A 24,838-nucleotide genomic window follows, 5' to 3' on the forward strand; every position below is an offset into this window, starting at 1 on the left:
TCTTTCCGGGCGTTGGTAAGTAACACTGACTAATTGACCAGGGGACGGCAGACGGGTGGTCCCTGCGCAACTGAAGTCCCTTTTCAGGCTGAGCAGGACGAACAGGATCCACTCCTCTGTTCACCAGAGAGAATGAACACTGATGGTCAGACGGGAGGAGGACGGACGTGTGAGGAGTGTCTGATGAGCTGAGATGGATTCACTGGAGAATAAACCCAAAACAGGTAAGAAATATATATAAGAATTTATTCTCTCACTTAAATACAGGATTTAAAAAGATCTCTCGAAACTTTCATCTTGAATTTTACTGCAACAGGTAAATGAGCAAAGTTTCTTTTAAAGTTTCCCACGATGAGGATCTTATTTTGCTCATGAGGCTCCTGACTGGGTGTAACTTTGAAACAGAAATTCAAAAAGCTAAATATTGATTTCCATTGTCTATCAAACCAGAAGAACATTCGACAATTCAAGATTTGATGAGCATAGTATCTATTGAATTGTAACACACAATCAACTGCTGACACATTATTGTTTTTAAGTAACACATATTTTCATTATCAAATAATGTTTGGTCTATAAAGTTTTAGATAACAGTGGGAAGTTTTGATCACAAGTTTCCAGATCTTAAGGTGACGTCTGTAAAAGTTTCATTCTGTCTTATCAACTGTCTAAAACCCAAAGATATTGAAGAATTAAAATACATTAGAATAAAAAAACTGAAATGTAAAATAATTACAATCATATATCTACTTATTAAGCACCTCTTAAAACAACGTTGCTTCACAAATAGAATTAAAAAAATAAAAATAAAAATATAAACTGTATTTAACTTTTTTTTATTGTAATAGAAAAACAGAGCAGAGGTTTCTTTTGGATAATAGCTGTGTGGATGTTGTAGATGTTTTGTTGCTGAGCATCACACCACCGCTCTCTCTCTCTCTTCGGTCTCTCTCTCTTGCCCTGAGACACAGATGAAGGCTCAATCACTGTTTGTGCTCCCTAACAAACAGATCCTTTATGAGATTAAGAGATTTCTGCAGCACGCTGACATGGAGGAAATTCAGAGAACGTATATAGGATGTGTAACCTCCAGCTAATCTCGTCTGTATGAGAAGGGAGGGATCAGAGTCCTGCAGCCAAGAGGTTAAAGGGGCATTGACACAAACACCAGGATGGAGAGAGAGAGAAACGATTGATGTCAACTCTATTCTCTCATTTCAGTGAAAAGGAAAAAGAAATATAATTTGTGATCTGATACGATAGTCTTATAAGAAAATATCAAGCGGGAGAAGCCAAAATATTGAATTGTCAAACGCGCAGATTCAACATTAAGCATCACCATATTTGATCATTTTTTTCAAAGTAAGGTTTTATTAATAGAAATAACATTTTGCTGGCAAAAATACGAGAACATTTATAAAAGCTGCAACAACTGCTTACTTTTCTTTGCTCTTTCAGTTGCAGATTATCCCTCAATTAATAAAACAGAATGCTTCTTCCAAATTCTTCTTCCAAAAAGAGTTGAGAGTTGAGGTCTTACAATGTCTTAATATTTAAATTTCAACATCTAATTGACAGATGTATAAAAACAAAGAAAAACAGTGACTCCTAACATTTCAAAAGTTAAAACTAGAAAGAGTTTGAAACGTTTTTGTTGTAAAAATGAAATGACAATAAAACCAGTGTTGAATTGGTTGGAGGTTTGTTCTTCTCTAATGCTCACAAATCTGCAAAAGAGAAATTTAATGTTCAACTTTTTAATTTGTGCAGATCAGAACTTTCATTTAATATTTTTAGTTTTCAGGTGAATCTTTGATTCTTTTCCTAAATGCGGTTTTATTGCTCCAACAAAACCAAAATACACGACACACACGACACACAAACGATCATAATAAACCATGTGTCTCTTCCTCTGTGTCTAGTTGTACATCCAATGCAGATTACCCTGCACATCTCAGAGCTCCCCATTCACTAACAGCATTACTAATCATGTGTCCTTGGAACGGATGGATCTTAAGTTAATTAAAAGGATTGGCACACTGAATGCCTCTAATGGGATTACTGGCTGTAATGCAATCTAACAAGATACTGTCATTTCAATTTGAATGCGATTTTGCAAGGCAAACGGCCTGAAAGGTTTAATCATACATTATGTTGCACAATGTATAAGATGCTAATCTATATCGATGAATCAGGGCTGTTCTTACAATCCTGTGCATGTTCCCTGATTCACGCTGCTTGTGTCCTGAAGGTCGACCCCTAATCTGGAGGAAGAGGACGTGACGGACAATTTGAACGTCCCTGCGATCGATGGCCGCTCCCGTAACTTTCTCTTGAACAAAGAAGACTTCATGTTACGACTTCTAGGCCGAGTGTTTGGACTCCAGCAGGACTTCGGTCGGTCCCATTGATGGCAGGAGCAAACCCACTGATCCCAGCTCAGAACACATTCCACAGTCGGGTATGAACGACCACACACTCTCGTGTTGATTTCAGCATCTGATGACTGTTTCTGCTGTTTTGTTAAAGTTGCAACATCCTTTAAAAAATTTGAGTCTCCTATAAAGCAGAGTCTTTCAATCTGTAATGTGACAGAAAGTTGCAGGAGGTCTGGTCATGTGATTGGGCCTTTGACATGTCACTCATCCTCAGAGCCATAACTCAGACTCATCAAGACACACAAGCAAGATGCACAAGTTTTTAAAGACAGCACAATTGACACTTTCTGACATCATCACTTGGTCACAGAAAGAATGACGTTTATCCTCATGACTCCTGAACCTGCCTGAGAATCTTCCCATTTTAAAGTTTTCTTCAGTGTCACAGTGATCCAGTGAGAGGTGTCAGCAAACTGATGGATACGCTGCAAAGAGGAACTGCTAATAGATAATTCTGCATATTTTTTATACTCCTCTGTATCATGGTCTGAGCAGCACACCTGCTTTTCTCCCAGCAGTCTGCTCCGTGCACTCACAGCCTGGTTCATCACCATCAACACATGCATCAACACACTCATCAGCTCTGCGCCTTCCCCCCCATCCTGCACCAGCCCCCCACCATCCCACATGTTCCAGCTGTGCAGCACAGACATGTAAGTGATTTTCATTGAGAACAGAAACACATTGAAGGATATTTCTCATTGTACGCCATCATTTTAGAGATTTTTATATCACCACCATGAGAATAAAGTCAAGTCATCATCTTACATCTCTTGCTCCAGTTGAATCACAGCAGAGGGACCATGATGCCTCCTCTCGCTCCAGCCGCCGCCTTTCACACGGCAACACAGACGTCCTGCAGGACAGTGAGTCCACGAGGCACCAAACTCAAACAAGACACAGACATTAAAACAGAGAAGGATAAAGACAAACTTGTATCTTACTTCTGCTTTAAAGCTCAAGTCTGACTGATGAAACTAAAATCTGTTTCTGGATGTTTTGCAGAAACGAGGGAGATGGGGTTCGCTGCATGTTTGTATCGCATGGAAGATTTATTACCACAAACAACTCCAGGTAATAATTGAAATGCATTGAGCTGTGTGACATGAACTAGTTCACTCAGAAAGGACTGAGTCCCTTTTACGTGTGTCTGAAATTTAAAAAGGGCAATTTTGAAAATATATTTAAAGTTCGTTTTTATTTTAAACCGTTCTTTCAATTATTTGCCAAATAAAAGGTTTCCAGTCAAAAAAAGAATATTAGGGCCACAAAAAGTATTTCTTCAATTTTTGGTGCTGTATGTTTTTTTCAGTCAATAGACAACATTTCCAAACTCAGCTTTACTGAGCTACACATATAACATTCAGTTTATATTTGTAGAAAACTTTTTTGCCATTATTTTCTAACATTTTTTAGTTAAGATCTATTTTCAATGTGAGTTGGTTGAGATTTGTATGTAATTCCACATCTAGTTAAAAATATATATGTGATTAAAATGCATTATTTAACAGAAAATGCAGCAAAAGCTCAACGGTCTCCATCGAGAGCCGAGCCCTGAGAGTGCGTCTGCCGACAGTCCACCAGAGTCAGAGCAGCAGCTCTCCCACACACAAACAAACTCAGGTGGGTCAAAGTCTGTGATGCAAGAAATGCAAGAAAATCAGGGGAATCAACACATTACATCCAAGAAAGTTGTTTCTATTCCCGTCCATTTGATTGTTGGTTTGTTTGTTAGTTTGCATAATTAAACAAAAATATTATTGGACAGATTAGCATGAAACAAGGTGGAAGGAGGGGACATGACACAGCCCCTTGTGACATCATAATAACAAACATTTGCATAATGAGCCCTAACAACGCCAAGTAGCATCAATATCCAGGGTGAGGAAAGAGAAAATGTGTTTTCAGAATTAAACCTTGTAAAATAATAACTCAAACAAAAACCATGAATATTAAAATGAGCAGAAAACGTCTCATTAACAAGATGGTTTTTATTAAATCTGATCTGTTTCTGTCTTTTTCAGCCTATACATGTGAACAGTCAGCGGACAGAAATACTGGTGACACGTGTGACACAAGAATCTCCACATCTTCACCGGCGTCCAAGAGAGAGAAGCTGGAGCAGCTCGTGCACCTGCAGTGGAAAGAGAAGCTCGATGACGACAAACACAGGAGCCAACAATCTGACACCACAAAGGATTCACCGCCTGGAGACGAATCTTGGGATCGAGCGGCGACCCCTGAACTTGGCGGCAGGCGCGGCTCACATGACAGGAAGAGGCGGCTCGAGGGCCGAGGCTTCACTAAAGGGAAAAGGCCGAAGCAGGATATTGTGGACAACCAGTTTCCTTATCCTAAGACGTGGCACAGCAATCAGTCTGCGTTCAGTGTAACTCACACACACCCGTCCTCCATCGCTGCACCTGTGCAACACATAAACTTCAGTGACTTGTCTGTGTTGTACCCTGAGAGCAGCAGATTTAATGTTTCCAGCTCGCCCAAAGGTCTCGCCCCTTATCCAGGGGTACCAATGCATCCCTGCCCAACGGCACCATGGGAGCCAAGCTGGGACATGACCGGCAGAAAGGCCCTTCACTCCGGGATACCTGTCGTGGCTCAGAGGCACAAGGAACATTTACCCGGTTTCTTTGCTCCATCTCTGTTTGTGCCTCTGGTTCTGAGGAGGCAGGAGGCTGCGTACGTCAGAGGATGGGACCCGTCACCAAAACCGTCGCCTCCGCCTCCACAGACGGCCGTGCCCTCGCTCTGGCTCTCTGGCACATGGGGCGCCGAGTCTGCAGGGGCCCTCTGAGGAGGAAGGAGGAGAGCAGCTCCTCCCATAACAACCACTCGTCTGTATACAGTGTGTCTGCTGAATTCCCTGGTCACTGGAAGCTTTAAATAATACTTGACACTCTTTCAGCAGCTTTAAGTAGCCGATCCCGGTTCCTAATAAAGCTCACTGGTCTTGAAATAAGTTCTTTAGATTCATTTCGGGAGCTTCTTGGTTATTGTGACACAATTTGTTTCCTTGCTAAATTGGTTAAATGATCAAATATATTCAGATTAATGTGTTTTTACATTTTTCAAGTTATATTTATATATAAAGTTATAAAGAAAAGGTCTTCATATATTCAGTGAAACACAGAATGGCCAGGTGGAATCAATGCTCATATTTGGGAGGAAGAATTTTTTTGTTGTTGTTGTGTAAATCTACCTCATCCAAATACAGGGCTACAGGAGTAAAACAAAAAAACACACGTAAATGTTGCATTTGTGTCAAAATTGTATTTAAAATTTATATCAATAAAATTATGCAACATTAAAAGGCTACAAAAAATAAGATCCTCTGAAATACTTATGTTCAACATCAGGGAAAATGTCACAGCAAACGGAGCCTGCTGTGGTAACAGGTCACAGAAGAAGCTTAGCAGTGCTGTTTACTCATTCATGATAACTCTGTCGGCTTGTTTAACACACAAGACGTCACAAAGCCTAGTGAGGCAGTAGAGTTAATAAGAGCTGCTACAGTGAAACTGTGATCCACTAAAAACCTGCGGTGAGAAGAAACATCTCAACGTCACATCACACACATATCAGTTCCAGTGATGGCTGATAGCTTCACAGCCAAATCTATAAAAACGCGGTGTGATTTCACACCATCCAAAGTGGGGCGATCACACCACGTCCATGCCGAGGCCCCTGGCGACCTCGGTCAAGGCCTTGACAGCTCCGGACGTCCCGCCGGCATCACAGTCCTCCTGAGAGAATCCTCCGGGCTCGTCCTCAATGTGAGGGATGGTACTCATCACACAGTAGAGGGGGGACTCGCTGCCTCTGGGGCTGGGCTGAGCCGAGGTGTCCTCCTCTGACGAGTACGAGGACGAGGAGCTGGAGGAGGGCGAGGAGGATCCTGCCGGCGAGCTGCGGTCGCTCTCTGGCATCACCGCGGCCCTCTTGGTCCGGATCCTCGTCCGAAGATTTTTCCGGAGGCCCTGAGGTTTTTTGGCCATGTTCTTCATTATCTCCTTCGTCACCTCCACAGTCTCAAATCGCACCATGTTTAGTTTTAAGAAGCCGTCTACATCCTTCCTGTATCTGTGGAGGAAACATAATGTCGAGAGATCGGACAAAAACTACACAAACTAGAATTCAAGCTTTGTGGTTGGCAGTTTATATTCAGGTCATTGAAGGAAAATAACCAAGGAGGAGTTTAATTAACACCAGATCCTAACATACATTATCTTAAGGCACTGTGCATAATAAGCTCCAGCCGTTGTGTCTCACCTAAAGCGTGAATGCCCAGACGGCCATTTCAGCTCGTGCTTTTTACGGAGGTGAAGTGTGAGAGTGTAACACCACGAGAAGACCTTATCACAAATGTGACACTTGTACTTGGACATCCCCCCGACCTGTTGGTTCAAACAATCATCATGTCAGTAACAGAGTGTCATCTTAGTTAATGACACGTGGGACTTAACATTGTACAATACTGAGCTTTACTGGGTGTTTCATGTTGGTGCTGACAGACCTCGTGCGCTCTCTTCAAGTGGTAAGCCATGGTTTGAAACGTGTGACAAGAATAATCACAACCCTCGACCGTGCAGCGGTACACCGTCCCCTCGTTGTGAACCTCGGTGTGCTTCTGGAGATCTTGTTGGTTCTTGAATCTGTTTAAAAAAGGAAGAAAAAAGGAAAAACATTGTTTTATGCTTGCGAGTCCAACAGGTTCAAAACTGACTACAGCTCTAATGTACTATTTCAAGTTTTTATATTTTTTTTTCTGTAAATAAGGTTGAAATATTCCAGAGACCTTTAAATGAAAATCAAAAAAAAAAATTGAATTAATTGCTTAATAAAATTAAATGCACTCACTTAAAATAGGTAATGAGAGATAACCAGTATTTACAGTGGTAAAGGTTGCTTTGTTGAATTAGCTCAATCTTGACATAACTACTTTTATATTATCTTACAAGACAACACAATATAGAGGAGGCTGTTATTCCCAAAGCCTGATTTTCACCAAACAGAATGTCTAATCTGCGTTTTCAAAGTTCTACCTTTTGTCGCAGAAGTCACAGGGGAACGGCCGCTCGTCACAGTGACGGAAGCGGATGTGGATCTTCAGAGCTGCCAAGGTGGTGCAGGTCATGTCACAGAAGGGACACTTGACCTGGTTCACTGGGAGTAGAAGAAACAAACAGAAAACAACAAAGGTGTTAATTTGATCTGTAACATAATAATGGTTGATTAACAACTTGGATGATTAATGATTCATTGTAAAATTATATTTAAAGAGCTACTTAACAAAAAATTCTTCATCTATCATTTGAACAACAGGTCAGTCTTTTAGAGTAACAACATAACATAACAATATGAGCTGAAATTAAACATTTGGATTAAATCAAATACTGTCACACTAAAATCCTGCAAATCAATGTTGATTTAAAGTCGCATGTATAATTCTGTATGAGACTCATGATCGAAAGTCTCATAACAGCTACTGAATGAACCTTGAGGTTAGATTGTTTTGTGAAATGTTGTTTCAAGTTAAGGAAGTAATTATGAAAAACAACCTCCTTCAATGTTTAAATTTGTACATCTTTGTAAAACTTCCAGAGGAACAATCTGATCAAGACTTAAAATTGTACAGCTTATGTTTCTATGACAAAACACTAGAGTTAAAACACATGAACGATATAGAACATTTTAAATATCCTAAGTAATCAGGGTCGACCAAAACCTAGGAGCTGCAATGTAACAACTATATAATAATATTGTGTAGAGAGTTGTTACCATGCTGACGAACGTGATCCCTCAAAAGTCTCTCGCTGGAAAAAGCTTTGCCGCAATGTTCACAAACAAGTGAATCTGTGTGAATAAGAACAAGAACAAGCATTAAACTTTCCGAACATCTGCATCCTGGGAAAGTTTGACAGATCCACACGTGTCTCTCACCCATTGGCTCGGCCTGCCGGTGGAGGTGGTCGAACAGCTTGGTGTTGCTGGAGAACATGCTGCCGCACGTGGGACAAGCGACAAGTCTCTCCTGAGTGTGGCTCCGCATGTGTTCCCGCAATCGGTACCGGATCTTGAAGAAAGCGTCGCAGCCTGTCGCAGAGAGAAGAAACGCACGTCACACAAACGCCGGAGCCGATAGACATCTGTTTGACCTCTGCTTGCTCAGTCCTACCTGCCCAGTGGCAGAAGAGAGCCTGCTGTTGTTGTGAGAACGACTGCAACTCTGCACTTTGGATGTGATTGTCCACATGTCGGTAGAACCACTCAGGGTTGTTGAATGAACACTGTGCCAAGAAGAAAAATGGAAAATCTATGATTATAATGGTGACAAAACTCACTTGTTGATCAGTGACTAAGTTAAACCACAAATACCCACATCACAGTTCTCCCACTGGCAGACATATCCTTCCGATCCTTCAGGAACCAGGTTGTTGCTGTGTAAACCCTGGTTGCAGCTGGGCAGGTCGGGACGGGACTGGAGCAGCTGGGAGCCCACGAACTTAAGCTTCCCGTGGTAGTTGTGAAAGTAAGCGTGGACCTCCAGCTCCGTGGGACTACCCATCGAGAGAAATTCACATCCTTTCCAGAGACAGGCGTACTCATCTAAACAGAAATAATGGAGAAATGACTCCACTGAAGACAAGACTGTTTAATACACATGGGACTTGACATCTTGTAGTGATACAGAGAGTAACAATAGTCAAACAACATGTTTTGTGTAGATTAGTGTGACTCAAATAAAATATACATTTATTGTTACCTGGCTAAATTCAATACTTGATCTGGATCGTGATTTCAAATGACATATATGCAGGCTTGTCGTGTGCACTGTGGTTTCCCTCATGTGTGTGTTTATCATGTGCAAATCCATTCCCTCCTCACTCACCGAGCTCCTCCAGGGCGTCGCTGTCTCCCAGGAAATCCTTCATGTGCAACGACATGTGGTCACTCAGCTCCTCCATGGTGCAGCCCCTGAAGTTGCAGGACGCCCATTCACACGTCACCTCAAAGGGGTCCAGCCTCTTGGTTGTCATCACGGCGGACCTGATCACCAGCGAACCGGACAGGGAAAGCAAACACAACACGTTGACAACATTGCAGCCGATAAAGTGACTCTTGATGCCAACACAAAAAGAACAAGTATGGACTACGGTTGAGGAGATTTCATGTTGACGGATAACTCTTTTCTTGATCTTTTATAAAGTCACTGCAAGAACAGGTTGGGGAAGATGTCAAACTCTGACAGAATCACCAACTATCAATAATGTTTATTAGGTTAGAGCCACCTGAGATTCAAAGGCCATTTAAGCCACCAACTCATCAGCCTCTTCACCCAGAGTTCTGTCTCTTCCCAGCAGGTTCCTCCCTGAACTTTCCCTTAAAACCACCTGTCCCATCAGCTGTCAGGTTTTCACACGACAACTGGATATTAGATTCTTAACAAGGACCAACACACTTCTGATGTTTTGCATTTGTAATATGACAACACACACTGTGCATCTACAGATATTTGACCTGTATTTATTATTGTGGCTCGTCCTTTCTCTAAAAGATACATCAAGATAAATCCTCCAATCAACTATGAGCGTAGGTTCTCTGAAGGAAAGTTTAATTTACATGGAAAACATTTAAAAAGGACTCTTTCTTCCGAAACCACAAGCTAGCTCCAGCTAATCGTGTGTGTATTAACAAAGTGAATAGTTATGCTAACAGAGAAGCTAACGCTGATTCCAGTTTACAGGGTAATCGCAACACACACTTTCTACTAATGCCCTATGACAAACTTTGATGAGGTTTTGATGAACAACATGTAAAGTCACTGACTGCGACACATGTGACGTGTGGAGTTAATGTTTCTTACGAAGGAGCAGCGGCTCTGTGTCTGTGACTCTTCTTCTTCTTCTTCTTGTTCTTCTTCAGCAGCCACTCGTTTGTTTATTTCCTCCTAGCCGCCAAACCGGAAGTTGTTTTTTCCTCTTCCCCTGTTGTGAAAAAAAAACCGCCAAGAGCAAAAAAACGACACTGCCCCCTACTGCACCGGAGCCATGAACTAAATAATATTATTATTCATAATAATAAAAATAGTTATAATGGAGACTGTAGTAAGTTTATCTTTTTTTTTAATTTCTCATTAATTGTTAAACTTTATTTGGATGTGCAATACGTATTAATAAAGTAAAGTATATGTACAATCCAGTTCATACTGTATACATTCTTTCTATTGTATATATTGCTTTTACTTTTCATATTTCCCATGTATAGTATTACTTTTACTGGTGCTTCTGTTTTTAGTTTCTAGTTTAGATTTGACCTTAGCTGCTTAACACAACACACCTCCCCACTGTTGATGTCATATGTAATCCTACCTTACATTGCCCTACCTTATCTTATCTTATCTTATCTTATCTTGGTTTCAAACATGTGTTAAACATCAAAATAATCTATTGCAGTATATTTGCTACAAATCGAGACGACTGTATGAAAGCTGATTTCTAAGTAACATAATGAGCCATATGGATGAGACGGAAACCAGCCAGACGAGCCTTGAGGAGGAGGGACAGAGCTCGGGCAGCTCCAGTGCCATCGCTGATCTCTTATATTTAATATTTCATGCTGCTCTGGAAACATAAGGGCCCATAACAACTGAATTATTCATGCACGTTTATGTCAGGATGACTGATTCACAGGAAAATGACCACCAGCTTCCCAAAGCCAGTGGATGAAATGAGAAACAATTAAATGATTTTTCATTTCTTCGAATTTAGATTAAATATGAGGACATTCTTCGTCTCCTGACTGATGTCTGAACTGTTAAAAATGTACAGAACAAAACACTGATGACTTTAGAAAATGCACCCTGACAACGGTTTTGAGGATTACAACATCTGCAGGACACACCCATCTTCCTTTGTCATGGAATTTAGACACCAAACTGGTCTTGGGGAGAAGTAGGAAGAGAACTCAGTGCTGGAAAACTATTTTAGACACCTCTCAACCGTTTGTTATGTCTTTTTATTAAAAAAATACCTATACCTTCTATCTTTTTTATAATTAATTAAAACATCACAGGAGCATGATTTTGCACTCTAAAGACAAAAGGTCCAATAAGGAGACAAATAAAATGTTTGATTGCTTAATAACAAATAACACTTATAAATCGTAAGTAAATCCCATTTAATCACAATACTACATTGTAAGCTATGTATCAGCTTACAATTTATGATTTAACCTCTGCAAACAGAAAACTACCATTACTTTGCTATTAGTTTTCAAGCCTTGATATATTTATAATTAGAAAAAGATAAAGAAGAATATAAAGTTGTTTTAAGGTAAGATAAGTAAATTACTCCCTACTCCTGCAGCATTCAAAGCATGTTGCATCAAACAAAAAATTGAATTAATTCAAATATCATATCATAGCATTCTCACATTTTTAACATTTCTGCAATTCGCCACAGTCATTTTGTGAGATGATGAAGGTAGAATGCTGTTATTCCATGACGAAGACGAGGGAGGCAAGAAGTCAAGAGGCGGGATTCTGTATCGTCATTTTATTTGGAGTTCATTCAGAACAAGCTGAGAATACGAGCACAACATCACAACATGTCTGCAGCAGCATGACATCGTCACATCGTCATTTCACTCGGGCCTGACGCCACGCGCAGTCCGAGCCGGACAGCATACGATGAGAGATATAGCACCAGGGTGTTGGAGTGCACAGCAGCACTTCTTGTGGTGGGGGTCACACTTGATGCTAGCAGGCAGCAGGCTGTAGAGGTCATACACCGAAAAGTCTCGCTTGCACACGCACACATACACACACACTCGTATTCACTCACTGAAGCTAAAACTGGAAGCAGGCTCACGGTGGCTGTAGTGGTGTGACTGGGCCCTGGCACACTGCAGCCATGTTGGCCTCAGTCGACTGACTTGTGTTTGCAGAGAACAGAGGGACGGGGTGTGATGACATGTCAGTAAAAACACGTCATTGTCACGCTCACAATGGACAGATGGGATTTTTGCGCATTTTTCAGACAGCAGCAGTTTGAGGATGTGAACGTCAAGTCCTGGCCCGTTCCTTGTCCTTCAACACCTGGAGAGATCTTATCAAGTAAATACAACAGGTTCTTTTTAAGCCCATGAGCATCTTCTTGTTTTTCTCCTAGTTAACACAATAACAGCGTCGCAGCTCAGAGGAGAAGATGGAGTACAAAGCCAGGAAATACTGAGTCACTGTGGAAACTGCAGTATTCATATTAGATTAAAGGAGTGGATCTCCATTTAATTTGCAGGAAATATGTTTGTGGGCGAAGCCATATCGCTGGTGTGTTTACTTTATAGCTTCAATAGCCACGAGACTATGATGTTACCTACTGTATGCACTCCTTGATGTGATCAGTCTATTACTACTCATGCATTATATCTGAACAGGTCTTGCCCCTACACATTTATCTTCGATGGCTCAATTTACAAGCTGGGATGTGACTGTGACGTACAGTATCGTCTGCTAAAAGTGTTGCTACTCAACCAAAAAACGGGGCTCTTGCATGCAGGCTCTAGCAATTATATTACAGGCCATTTGGTTTCTTAGCAACCAAACTGAGGAAACCAGATATCACCCAGAACAATGAAATGAAAACCAGGACCGTACAGCGGAGGCACTGTAACTGGGAACGCAACCGTAAAAAACAGCTTTTTGCATTTTTAACGAAACCTCTCATCGGATTCCGCCTCGGAGAGAAATCTTCCCCTCGACATTTTCTACAATCATTTTTAATAAGGATCTCAATTTATCATCCATTCAGACAAAGGTAAAAATGCCCTTTTATACACATATGACATGTGTACACATGGCTCTTCTTAAAGATGTCAAACACAACTCATATAAACAATGTGCAAATCATGTGCTCAATTAATATAAAGCGGTTCTGTGCACCAACACACACGCACGCGCAGACACGCACGCACGCACACATTACAGTGAAATCATTTGCATTATTCTAAAAGCTCGACGTCAGTGCCCATTCAAAGTTGAACGATAAGTGACAGGACAGCAGAAACAACAGGTCAGAGGGTAAAAACCAAAGGGAAGAGATTGGCCGAGACGCGTCAGGCGACCTTCTGTTGAAGCACATCGAGATGGTGACATGTTACTCTTTACTGCTTCGCTTCAGCCAGTCTGTTGCTGATCTCTTTGCTCTTCTTTGTGACCACGCCCTCCGGTTTGGGTTCGGCGGCGCCCACGGACGGTTTCTTCTTGGCGGACTGGGAACCAGCAATCTGCTTCTCCTTGGCCTTTTTCACCATCTTCTCTGTTGTCGTTGTCGGTGTCTTTTTTGGTTTGGTGCGAGACGCTGGTTTGTCGGCCTGGAAAGAGCAGAGAGGTGCAGGGCTGAGATTAAGCTCCGTCTCCAAAACAATTCATCGGTCTTTCGACATTTCTGCAAAACAAACTTATTTGCTTTCCTGGTGAGTGCTGGACGAGGAGATCGATACTCCTCTCATATCGAGCTAAACCCAGCAGCTGATAGGCTTAGCTCAGTTTCAACATGGGGCCTTGTTAACCTTCTTGTGACCACAGCTGAAAAGTCTTTCAAGCTTTATATTCAATAATCGATTTGACGTTGAGCTTCTTACCAAGAAAGCAAATATGCACATTTTTTTAAATGTCCAACTATTCCTTTAAATGTTTAATTGCCTCTATGTCCAAGTCCTATTTTAGCATGCAATACATACCTTCAGGCAAATGACACCGCATGGTACAGGTGATATTTGCATTATGTGGTTAGTGCGATGGAGATAAAAGAAATTTAAAAACACAGCACAAAAGGTGTATTTGTGCTTTTCCTTTTATAGAACAGTGGCTCGTGCAGTTTTCCAGCGTATTAATATTAGTATATGTTGTTAGTCTTATACCTGTTATATAATACATTCATATTTTGCTAACAGTTGACCGATGATAGTGACAGCAAATCCCATTGGTTTGACAGGCAGGTTTGCAACTGGAGAATCACTAGTGATGAGAAAAATGTGTGTGTGCAGAGATGAATGGGACTATAAGCAAGAAAGAGTTTCCACAACAGTAAAAAATACTTCTGAAGAAGCTCCCAAATGATCTGTTGATGTATACATGAGCTGATGTGCAGCAAATGAGTTGCATACATGCTCAACTTTTGCTGAGTAAATAAACCTTAAAATGTTCTAAATCGTAAGAGATGAAAAAAAAAGCACAAAATCGCTTCTTACAGAATAAATGAAGGGTTCTATTTCAGCGACTGAGTTACTGGTGGTGCAAAGAAGTAGGTGCGTAGGGACCAACATAGTTTCTGGAAACTGCAGCTACAGAAATCTGACATTAAAAGCAAAGAGGACAACATCATCTGCAAACGAGTGTTGCCAATGCCCGGAATCAAAAATAAACTGCACCACACATACAACTGCCCCTCCACCCACCTGTAAGCAGATGAATTCATGGTGAACCAGCTGGGTGCAGATTTTGAAAAACTGCTGAACACAATTCTACTTTGCCTGATGTAATCTGCACCAAACACAGCCACTGAAAAAGAGCCCTGATCCACACAGATGTGTTTAAATGGAAATTAATGGACGTGTAGTGATTTTTGACTTGTTAGGTTCTTCTTCGCTGTTACATGTTTTCATTTTATCCATCCACCCTCTTGCATAAACCTTTAGTCAGTTGAACTACTGAGCTCCACAAAGAATAGTGGGTGGTGCAGGCTGCGAGGTGGGCAATCAGTGACGATGTGGCTAATAACTCATACTGGTGCGTGTGTGCGTGTGTGTGTGTGTGTGGGGGGGGGGGGTGTTGTGTGTGTGTGTGTGTGTCTGATCAGTTTGAGGTCGGCCTCCATGCCTTCTAGAAGAAACAGAAAACACACCTGACTACAGCAGGTTTACAACAGAGCTGCTCTGAGTCTCTGAGAAGTCCTACGAGAGTGAGAGAGGGAGTGGCCATATGAACACACTGCTACTGACACATGATTTAAAGTCTGAACCATGAACATGCACGTAGAGACATATCTATGGTAGTATATGATATATACGGGTTCTGTGACTTGAAATTTAACATCAGATAATCTGAGATGATTCCTGGGAAGAAAAATATGATTTGGTTCTAATTACAGGGAACAAGGAGAATAACCCGTTCACACTCTTATATATTTTAATATTGAGGCTTTTAATCAGTTGACAGGATGTCAGCTACCCATGCAAAAAAGTGTCATGTTATAACACACAAAAATATTATTCAGCATAAATGCAAAATAATGAATAATTCAATTCCATTGATAAATAAATGAGTAATAATATTTAAGTAATTTCTTTGATAGAACTTGTCAAACTAACTAATATAGCAATATCACAACTTTCTGTCTATTTCCTCTGCAATTAAAACCAAACTACACAATTATTTTCAGGAAAGTTTCAAGAAATAATTAGGAAATAGAAAAAACAGATTTTAAAATAAAGACCTACTTAATGTTGGATATGTAACATTAAAACTGATGGGTAAAACATTTTCAGTATTAGTAAGAACAAGCTGCAGAATGACCTATTTATTGTTTGTTTAGTTAAAACTTACACAGGCTGAGAACTTTTTTAAATAATTTTCGAAATTGACATTAAGTGATTTTAGTTGGCGTTTAATAGGTCCGATGATTAATCTGGGGCTTGACTCTGAAGGAGTGTGAAATAAAATCTAAAGCATGAAGCAGAGTAAAACCCCACGGACAGCGTGTTAATCACAAAATACTAAACCTGGGATATAGCAGGGCTAATAAAGTTTTAGACATGACTATTAGGGAGGCACTTACTGTGTGTCAGCACTTAAAGGAGACATAACTCTGAATGTAAAAGGCAGCAGTGTTTCCCAGAGCTGCCGGAACAGCCTGGGAGCTGTGTGGCCACATGCCCTCACCTTGGCCGGCTCCTTGCTGGGCTCGTTGTACAGGCTGCGTATCCTCCTGCGCTCCAGCAGCTTGTTGTCAGTGGGCTGAGCCTTCACCTGCTCCCCCTTGTACGTGGCACTGTAACTGGTCTCCCGACTGGTCTCCACCACGGGGGGCTTGTACTGAGAAGCAGCTTTGATGGCCTTCACTGGTTTCACATCCTTGTAGGCCTTGAACTCAGTCCTGGCATCAATTGAAGAACAAAGAGCAAACGTAAAGGTTTATGGGCTGCAACATACTTTCATTAATCTAAAAAATAAGAGCACAAAACCCAGCGGGACGAAGTTTACTGAAGGAAAAAGCATCAAATTCTCAAATTCTCAGTTCTTCATTATGCCTCATTGAAATGTAATCAGAGATGTAGAGCATATTATACGACATTATACAACATATATGACAATTGACTATTGCCAATTATGTTAAATTATTCATGCTAACAAAATAGCGAGTTTAAAACGGGTGCGTCAATCAATATGAAGGCGTTTTGCTCTGTATGGATTGTGATTGACATATTGGCCTGTCAATCTGTCATCTACCACTTATCCTTTCAGCTGACATTGGGCGAGAGGCGGGGTCCGGCCTGGACAGGCGCCAAATTAGCATGTGCCCACATTAAGATAAGATAAGATAAGTAAGATAATCCTTTATTAATTCCACAATGGGGAATTTGGCCAAACGTTGAATACGTAAAGAAATATAAACTAACCGTGAGCTGCAGTTTTTAACATGCCCTGTTCCATTCAGACACGTGGTGAATATGAATCACTTCCTTATGGTTGCGGGATTTACAATGTCTCATCTTCTCTGCCGCCAGTGAAACACTGAAAACGGCAGGATCATACTCGCCTATTGATTTACAATTTGAGGTTTGGATTTACTACCTAAGCTCTGGAAGCTCTGACGTGGCACCACCTCTTTTTCTTTTCTTTATTTTTAAAACGTCCTCTGGGACTGGTAGAGTCAATAAAAGCTGGAGTCCAGACTTGTTTAATTACACATTCTAGCATTAAGATCAATTAAGAGTTGATTCAGTGCTCGTCTTCAGTCAAATCCTACCTATAGCTATTTGGTGAAGTAACTATACATTTTTGTGTGTTTTATAAATTATGCTATGCTGAATTGTGTTTTGTAAGACTCATTATTTCCTGCAAACAGAGGCTGTCTCCCTGGAGTGAAATTTTCAATGAGTCATTCTAGTTCAGAGATAAAGGTTGTGTGGCCTCACGACTTTTAAGTCGTCTGCTAAGTTTCGTATTCTTTACGTCGGTGTCTGTGTCCATCCTCTGTACAAATGCTTCTGTTTATTAAAACATTTCAATATTTATGTAACCAGATTACGTTCTGTTTTATTGCTTTGTTGCACTTGTCAATACAAGACAAATAAAGTCATCTTCAATCATATTTCTTAATTAAATTTCATCAGGAAAAGTTTCTATTTGACAATGAAAATTAAGGCAACAGCACATGTTAATTTTAAAGTGGAGCAGGATGAGGCAGCAGCTCTTCCTCTTGACTTGCGTGCATCCTGCATCCTTAATTGAATTTGGAGGAAGCCTGTGCAGAGAAACCATGTTAGATCCCATTCAGGGCCTTCAGGGCCACAGGGACTTCATGGAGGGGAAAAAGCTGAAGACCAAAATCAATAGTGAAACGTTTATCTGTGGGGATATCGCTTTGCTTTGTAAATCAATGTGGGGTCGTAACACGAGGCCGTGCAACACCTAGCATCCTGATGGTGTGTGTGTGTGTGTGTGTGGATGCTGTCTGACCAGTGGCGCCTGCTGCTGCTGGTGGAATGTTTTCAGAGATGTTGTGTAACTGGGGACACTTGATGATAGATCCAGAACTGATTCGAGCTAAGTTATTAATTCAATAACTTAGCTCGAATGACACCCAAAACCATGGGTCTCAGCGTCACTCACCTGTAGCTGCTGGAGGTGGACATCACCTCCTTGATCTGCCTGTTGAGAGCGTCTGCAGCTGCGCGGCCTTTCCTCTGCTCCGCGCTCACCTCCGCAGACACCTCTGCCTCGGACTTCTCCGCAGGTTTCCTCTCGGCCGACTTCTCCCTCCTCGCGCTCCTCATCGCCGCGTCCTTTGACTCCTTCTCCTGCAGCTTCTCCTCGATCTCGCTCTTCTCCACGCCGCTCTCGGCCTCGGCGGCAGGCTCCGGCTTTGCGCTCCCCGCGCTGCGCTCCGTGGCGGCGGCGGCGGCTGCAGCGGTGGGGCTGGGTTTGGGGATCCAGGGGTGGTCGTGCTTCTTCGGTATAGGCCACGGTTTGTAATCCTTCTGGTACTGGGTCACGTTGTTGAAGGGGGTCGCGGAGGGGTGGTACTCGTTCCGGGGCTTGCAGCTGGGCTCGGGGCGCACTCTCCACGCCTTGAAGTCTTGGTGCATGACGGACGCAGAAGAGCCATCTTTGCCCGCTGCGGCACCGGCAGCGGGCGGCGCCTTCCCAGCCTCCTGCTCGCCGGGATGAGACTGCGTTTCTATGGCGATGGCGCCCGCCCTCTGCTTCGGCTGCGGGTGATGGGGCATATGCTGCACATCCGAGTATTTGCTGAAAACCAGAGGCACCGAGATGTCCCCTTTGTCCAGCTCCGTCCAGAAGCGGTTGATGCAGCAGGCACGCGTAATGCACGGCCATGCCATGATGGAGGCTAACTGGAGAAAGACGCACAGACCGAAAAAAAACAACCTCTAAATCTAAGGATGAATAAACGTCCTACTCACGTCTTGGGGAGACTTGTGCACGTGTCACCCTGTGGCCTCTCAGTTTTCTGTCCAGTCAGGGTTTTATCCTCCTCTCAGCTCTTTATGTAATTCTCTGCTGAAGTGAGTGAATCTGAATCTGTTGCCCACTTGAGCCCCCTCGTCTCTCCTCCTGCAGGCTGCTGGCTCTTTGCTCAAGTTTAGACGCACTTTGCGCTTTGCCGTGGAGCGCACATTGCCGTCTGGTTGCGCATCGAGGCGACCCCACCCACATTCGTGTGATGCCCGGGCTCCGCACTGAGTATGCACGGTGAACTGTCACCTGAGCTCGTCACCGTCAGCCGGCCGAGAGGGCGGAGACACGGTTTAACCCCTGCCATGTCACACGATGTCAGCTCAGCCTGGTACAGAGGATGTGGCCGAGGCCTCGTGATGCTCCATGAGGAGGAAATGGCCGATAATGCAGCACAAAAGCAACAGAAATGACATAAACCTCCTCGTGTGCATGTATCACCGTGCAAGAATCAAATGTTCGTAGAGATAGTTTAAATTTGTGTTTGCAATGTGGTTGTTTAGAGATAAATAAAATAAAAGTTTGCATGCACCTGGGAGAAAAACAAGAGATTAACCAAATTATGAGAAAATAAAATGAGAAGGAACATTTTGGCACAAATCGGACTAAAATGTGTTTAAATGTTGTTCTGTTTTTTATTTATTTTATTAAACTTAACTAAATTAGGCCTGTCTGTGCATATTTCAAGAGGCAGAAAAAACAAACATCACCACAAACATTTAAAACGTGAAACTGCATCAAACGTGGGTCACAATTTTTTAATACACCACCAGAGAATTGTTTAACTTTACAAAATATCAGCGGTTTCCGTGAGAATACATCTCAACATACTGGGCTACATAACGAACAGAGATATGTCACACTATGCTTACAAGAAAATAAAAATGGCTTCCGGCTGGAGCCCATTCAGCTGAGAGCGGTGGAACTGCTCCCTCTTGAGCTCCTCCTGCCTCACAGTCACTGGAAGAAGAGAAGCACTGTCCTGTAGATCAACAGGGCTGCTTGTGATCATCAGGTGGTTTGATTTAAAAACACACAATAAAGAAAGGCCGAGTGTGAAAGAGCTACAAAATATTATTCACGACGATCACAGTATTATTAGAGAGGCGGCTGAGGTCAGCCCAGCACAGATGCAAAAATGTCATATTTACAGATCATGTTTGGTGTCTTGTAGAAAATATTTTAATGTTTCCCTCCTAACAAATTTGATTATTTACAAGATGAGGCTAAGATGCTTCTCAACACACTAATGTTTTCACCACATACAATCAGAGCAACGGATTTCATGGACACCTCCGATTTTCAAACATTTAACGTTAAATCCAAACAAATATTCACGTGTTAATGCAGCCAAACACACGATTGATCACAGCACCACATCTTTACAACTGACGGCCAAAATCAGTCCCATTCATTTCTGTCCCAGATATAGATTTTCTAAGGTCATTATGATTCCATCACAGAATCGGCCTCAGTCGCCCCTTCTTCAGCTGCCGCCTCCTTAGCACCCGGAGCTTCCTCAGCCGGAGCTTCCTCACCCGGAGCTTCCTCAGCCGGTGCATCCTCAGCCATCGCCTCCACAGTCGCCGCTTCCTCAGCCGGCGCATCCTCAGATGCCGCTTCCTCAGCTTCCGGGTCATCCTCTGAATAGAGTCTGCAGTATTTGTCTACCATGACGTCCAGGTCGTGTTTGACGTGCGTGTTGATGTTGAGCATTGCCAGACTTTTGTTCCACTGCTTGGCGGGCATGCTGTCCAGATACGCCTGCAGCCGCTCGCTCGCCGTGTCGCTTTTGTTTTCTTCCAGCTTCAGGACGGGTAAGGTGGAGAGCACCTTGAGGAAGGAGTTCACGTTGGGAAAGAACTTGACGTCCGGAAGCTGCAGGGTCTCGTGGATGGTGCTGGGCAGGCGCACCTCTTTGCCCCGGTGCTTCCACTTGATCCTCCAGCAGTGCAGCTCGGCCGGTAGCGTGTCCGGGTTGGGGAGGTCGTTGCGGTAAACATCTGCGTAGTTCTCCTCTGTGGTGTTGAACTTCATCTGGCCCATGACAGCAGGGACCAGTGACAGGGACTTGAGAGCTTTGAGGTTGGTGTCAGAGAACATGTCCTCCACTTCCTGCATGATGCCACGGATAACAGGGACGGTCACGTACTCCTTAAAATACGACTCTGTTTGGATTTCGTCCATGTCGGCTACGCGCTGTTTCCGGAGGAACAGCCTCGGGACCTTCACGGGAACCTCCATGACATTGGCCAGGCTCACGGCCTCCTCATACCAGAACTCATGGTAGACATCAATGTTGTCATTGACCTCGTTCAGTGAATGCAGCACGGCGGTTAGACTGTTGGCAGCAAAGAACACATCCAGTGTTTCCCCTTGGAGATTCCTCCCAAAAGCTCTGGTGAACGTGAGAACATTCTTCAGGATGACGATGGTGACGATGATCTCAAAGTCGAACAGAATTTCGGTGATAGAATACGCATCAGTTGTGACGCTGCAAGCGAACTTCCCATCTTCATTGTCCCGGATGTTGTCCATGCACAGCAGCAGGGGCGGCAGCAGATCCAGGAATATGTCAAAAGCACTGTGTTGCTGCGTCCAGCCTGAGCCACAAGCCTGTTTCACTGCGGTGACCTTGTCCTCGTTTTTCTGGTAGTGAGAGGAGACAGCGATCTCGAGCTCCTCCTGAGTGAGCGGCCGTCTGAAGAAAGCATCAACCCTCCTCAGAGTCTCCATGACCACCTGCACATTTGGAAAAGGCAGGCTGCTGGCCAGGTGGATGTTCAGAGCCATGTGGGAGCACGGCAAGCTCAGAAGCAGGGGATACTTCTCCATCAGCAACACCGCCACAGCTTTCATCTTGGTGGTGGAACTCCCAGTGGCCTTGTGGGCCTGACCACGGCAGTCCTCCATGCTGAGCCCCCACCGCTCGGTCAGCTGGGCCTCCAGCCGCTCCACCAGCGAGGCCTCGTCCCCATCGAAAAGCACAAAGTCTACAAACTCCTCCCGAAGAACGTTCTGCTGATTCACGAAGCGTAGAAACAGAGGAATGTGCCTCTCGTTGGAGAACTCTACGAGGTCGCCCGTCACCAGGGAGAAGAAGCGACTCTCTCTCACCTCCATTATCATCTCCTCTCTCACCGTGTTCTCACACACATCCAGCAGCTGACTCTGCTGGGTCGCCGAGAGGTAGTCTGTGTTCACAGCCGTCGCCTCGAACCGCTTCTTCAAAGCTTCATCTCCGGCATTCATGCGGTAATCTAGAAGGGCCTGCAGGTTGCTGGACTTGCTCTCGGGTTCGGTCGCCTGGTCCGCCACTAACGGGATGTTCTGTTTTGCCAACATGACCACGACCTCAAACATGGACCTCAGGTATTCCCGGAACTCCTTCTCCTCTGTGGACAGCTGAGGTTCTTCCTCGTTGGTGCTTGTGCTGTCCTCAACTGCATCTTTTTTGGACACTAGCTGCTCAGTGGAGGACGCCACTGGATGAAGAAACACAAGAATGCTGCAGTGATCATTTTAAGTAAATAGAAACCACATTAAAATTAGCACACAATTATTTTACAACAGGGATCAAAGCAACATTTCCTCTTTACTTACGTCTCCTTTCTTTAATCTTTCTTATGTCTTCTTCAGTCTGGAATTCAAAATGTAAGTCAACTCACAAAAAAAAGACAACAGTTTAAAACAAACACGACAGGTGAACTTAGTAAATATTGTTCTCACAAGCTCTTTAATCCGCTTGCGATGTCTGGAGTGAGGGTTTTTGAGATGGCTCGTCAGATCGAATATGGTTGGGATGGCTGTATCCTTCAGTACCGTCCTATAGGGGCTCTGAAAAACAATAACCTCCCATTAGTCACTGTTTGGGGACAACTGCTGCCAAGCTGATTGGTTACGGATCGAGTCAGATACTCACAGTTTTGCAAACCATGGCTGGATCAAAGTGTTTGGCGCATAATCTGTAGTGCTTGTTCAGCTGGTCCGACGTTTTCGCCTCGAGATCTGCCCTGCGGCAGTTCTCTACCCAGATTCGACATCTGCAAAAGGAAAAGAGAGACTCAGGTTCACGTGACATTTGAGAAAAACCTTAATGTATCGAGAAAGTTGTTGAGTCTAAATGAGTTTCTTATGAATTTGTCTTGAATACGTTCATACTGGACAAATGACAAACATAGTTCAAAATTACAACTTGCAAACCAAGCTTTTTGATTGATCAGAGTGACTGTGAAAGCATTGAGTGAACTAAACGCTTGTCGTAAAAATGTCTTTCTTGCTTTGTATCAAACTTGACAGACTTGGTTTTAATCTTACATAACTGCAGTGTAAAGTGCAGAACACACTTTCTGAATCCATTATCAAGATGTAACATCAGTGTTCATGTTGTAGGCCACACAAAGTAATGCGTAACTTCTGAAGCAGCACTTAAATACTCTGACAGGGTTTAAAAGCTGAGCCTTGATATGCAACATGAACACCCAAGATAAAACATTAATTTGCACAAATATTTAAATAGCAGTAAAAAATTATAATTTCCTTCAACAGGATTAACTGGTGTTTAACATTTGCTTTTTAAAACATCCCAATTAAAAAGATTCGGCGCTGTCACAGATCATTACAAACTGAGCATTTTTTATTTTGGGGAGTGATTTGAATCATTATATAAATTATGATTGTATAATCACAATGGCCACCTTGAACTCTGTATCCTGTATATTACAGAATAATGAATCAAAAGTTGGAGCCTCTCCATTACTTTACATTAGGTGCTGGGAGGTTTAGCAGAATCTGAACAAGAAAACATACATAGGTCAGTGAATACTAGGAATAAGTCATTTGATTTATAAAGAACCTTTTCAAAATAAAAGTTACAAGGTGCTGTAGGAAACAAACGTGAAGATTAAAAACAAGAAACAAACAATAGAAGAATAACGACACAGAGGGCCAAGCAGAAACAAGAGGAACCAGGATAACTAGACGAGATGATGAACTTTACCTCTCTGGATCCCGTGGAAACCGAAAAAAAGCCAAGTCCGACTGAGTGCTCTTCCGTGTACAGTTCGGGGCCGCGCAAAAATTGGGCATGATGCTTGGGCTAGGTGGTTAGCTTAGCCGAGTTAGCTGAGTACTGTCATCTGCGGACTCTGGAAGCTTCGTTTACGAACACGCGTGGACTCCTGTGGATTTTCCTCAGAACACAGACACGCAACTTTCACTCACTGCACCTGAGCTCGATTAGTTTCCATAAACAACACTGTGATCACCGGATCCACGACTCACAACACCACCGTTGAATTTAGGAGTTGATCGTTGTGAAGGATGAGGTCCCGCCATCGAGGGCATGTGATTGGAAGAGCCAGAAGCAGGAGGCGCAGCGATTGGTTAGTCCATACTACTTTTACATGATTTTCTTCTTCACCCTCAAAACACATAGGGGAGGCGGCTGTTCGTAGGCGCGCTGCTGCCACCCACAGGATAAATAACTGCATTACAGGAGCTAGCTAGCTAACAGTGTCATTACGTTTGAACGTCGCTGGATTTATATAAATGTAGAAGATGAACACAAACTTTTTTTATCTGGTCTAAAGTTAACACGACAATAAAGATGAAGCCATAAGTAATC

At 42.9% G+C, this 24,838-nt stretch overlaps 4 protein-coding genes across 5 annotated transcripts; 1 reads left to right on the top strand and 3 right to left on the bottom strand.

The window, feature by feature from the left end:
• Positions 1-5,250, top strand: LOC133952035 (uncharacterized). The gene is made up of 7 exons (XM_062386311.1): positions 1-224; positions 2,252-2,461; positions 2,954-3,091; positions 3,221-3,304; positions 3,444-3,512; positions 3,950-4,061; positions 4,463-5,250. The coding sequence occupies exons 2-7, from the start codon at positions 2,411-2,413 to the stop codon at positions 5,248-5,250; spliced, it is 1,242 nt and encodes a 413-aa protein (XP_062242295.1). The 5' UTR covers positions 1-224; positions 2,252-2,410.
• A 461-nt stretch (positions 5,251-5,711) lies between these two features.
• On the bottom strand, positions 5,712-10,409 carry zgc:112083 (uncharacterized protein LOC550461 homolog). The gene is made up of 10 exons (XM_062386679.1): positions 10,321-10,409; positions 9,346-9,503; positions 8,836-9,062; positions 8,632-8,743; positions 8,397-8,549; positions 8,235-8,309; positions 7,499-7,619; positions 6,970-7,108; positions 6,726-6,850; positions 5,712-6,536 (listed from the first exon to the last, which is right to left on the bottom strand). The coding sequence occupies exons 2-10, from the start codon at positions 9,491-9,493 to the stop codon at positions 6,116-6,118; spliced, it is 1,521 nt and encodes a 506-aa protein (XP_062242663.1). The 5' UTR covers positions 9,494-9,503; positions 10,321-10,409; the 3' UTR covers positions 5,712-6,115.
• A 1,586-nt stretch (positions 10,410-11,995) lies between these two features.
• On the bottom strand, positions 11,996-19,534 carry map6b (microtubule-associated protein 6b). 2 transcript variants are annotated; one of them, XM_062386406.1, is made up of 4 exons: positions 18,349-19,534; positions 16,396-16,609; positions 15,359-15,407; positions 13,718-13,826 (listed from the first exon to the last, which is right to left on the bottom strand). In XM_062386406.1, exons 1-3 carry the CDS (start codon positions 19,077-19,079, stop codon positions 15,363-15,365), a joined length of 990 nt encoding a protein of 329 aa, XP_062242390.1. In that variant the 5' UTR covers positions 19,080-19,534; the 3' UTR covers positions 13,718-13,826; positions 15,359-15,362. The 2 variants fall into 2 exon arrangements, with proteins under 2 accessions (XP_062242389.1, XP_062242390.1); XM_062386405.1 differs by lacking the exon at positions 15,359-15,407 and having other exon boundaries at positions 11,996-13,826.
• A 417-nt stretch (positions 19,535-19,951) lies between these two features.
• thap12b (THAP domain containing 12b) lies at positions 19,952-24,568 on the bottom strand. The gene is made up of 5 exons (XM_062386407.1): positions 24,212-24,568; positions 23,135-23,255; positions 22,942-23,049; positions 22,816-22,852; positions 19,952-22,697 (listed from the first exon to the last, which is right to left on the bottom strand). Exons 1-5 carry the CDS (start codon positions 24,298-24,300, stop codon positions 20,659-20,661), a joined length of 2,394 nt encoding a protein of 797 aa, XP_062242391.1. The 5' UTR covers positions 24,301-24,568; the 3' UTR covers positions 19,952-20,658.
• Positions 24,569-24,838: the final 270 nt, after the last annotated feature.

Source organism: Platichthys flesus, chromosome 4 (assembly GCF_949316205.1).
Source record: "Platichthys flesus chromosome 4, fPlaFle2.1, whole genome shotgun sequence".
Taxonomy (NCBI): Eukaryota; Metazoa; Chordata; class Actinopteri; order Pleuronectiformes; family Pleuronectidae; genus Platichthys; species Platichthys flesus.

What these genes read in the sequence shown, in the direction of transcription:
- LOC133952035 (XM_062386311.1), top strand. Translation starts at nt 2,411, where the DNA reads ATGGCAGGAGCAAACCCACTGATCCCAGCTCAGAACACATTCCACAGT. An exon ending in AGAACACATTCCACAGTCGG is followed by an intron (nt 2,462 to 2,953) that starts GTATGAACGACC and finishes CTTTTCTCCCAG; the next exon opens with CAGTCTGCTCCGTGCACTCA. An exon ending in ATTACCACAAACAACTCCAG is followed by an intron (nt 3,513 to 3,949) that starts GTAATAATTGAA and finishes ATTATTTAACAG; the next exon opens with AAAATGCAGCAAAAGCTCAA.
- zgc:112083 (XM_062386679.1), bottom strand. Translation starts at nt 9,493, where the DNA reads ATGACAACCAAGAGGCTGGACCCCTTTGAGGTGACGTGTGAATGGGCG. An exon ending in CGACGCCCTGGAGGAGCTCG is followed by an intron (nt 9,063 to 9,345) that starts GTGAGTGAGGAG and finishes ATTTCTGTTTAG; the next exon opens with ATGAGTACGCCTGTCTCTGG. An exon ending in GCCAGTGGGAGAACTGTGAT is followed by an intron (nt 8,744 to 8,835) that starts GTGGGTATTTGT and finishes TTCTTGGCACAG; the next exon opens with TGTTCATTCAACAACCCTGA.
- map6b (XM_062386405.1), bottom strand. Translation starts at nt 19,079, where the DNA reads ATGGCATGGCCGTGCATTACGCGTGCCTGCTGCATCAACCGCTTCTGG. An exon ending in TCCACCTCCAGCAGCTACAG is followed by an intron (nt 16,610 to 18,348) that starts GTGAGTGACGCT and finishes AATTGATGCCAG; the next exon opens with GACTGAGTTCAAGGCCTACA. An exon ending in CCAGCAAGGAGCCGGCCAAG is followed by an intron (nt 13,827 to 16,395) that starts GTGAGGGCATGT and finishes TGCTCTTTCCAG; the next exon opens with GCCGACAAACCAGCGTCTCG.
- thap12b (XM_062386407.1), bottom strand. Translation starts at nt 24,300, where the DNA reads ATGCCCAATTTTTGCGCGGCCCCGAACTGTACACGGAAGAGCACTCAG. An exon ending in TTTCCACGGGATCCAGAGAG is followed by an intron (nt 23,256 to 24,211) that starts GTAAAGTTCATC and finishes TTCCTTTTGCAG; the next exon opens with ATGTCGAATCTGGGTAGAGA. An exon ending in GCAAGCGGATTAAAGAGCTT is followed by an intron (nt 22,853 to 22,941) that starts GTGAGAACAATA and finishes TTTGAATTCCAG; the next exon opens with ACTGAAGAAGACATAAGAAA.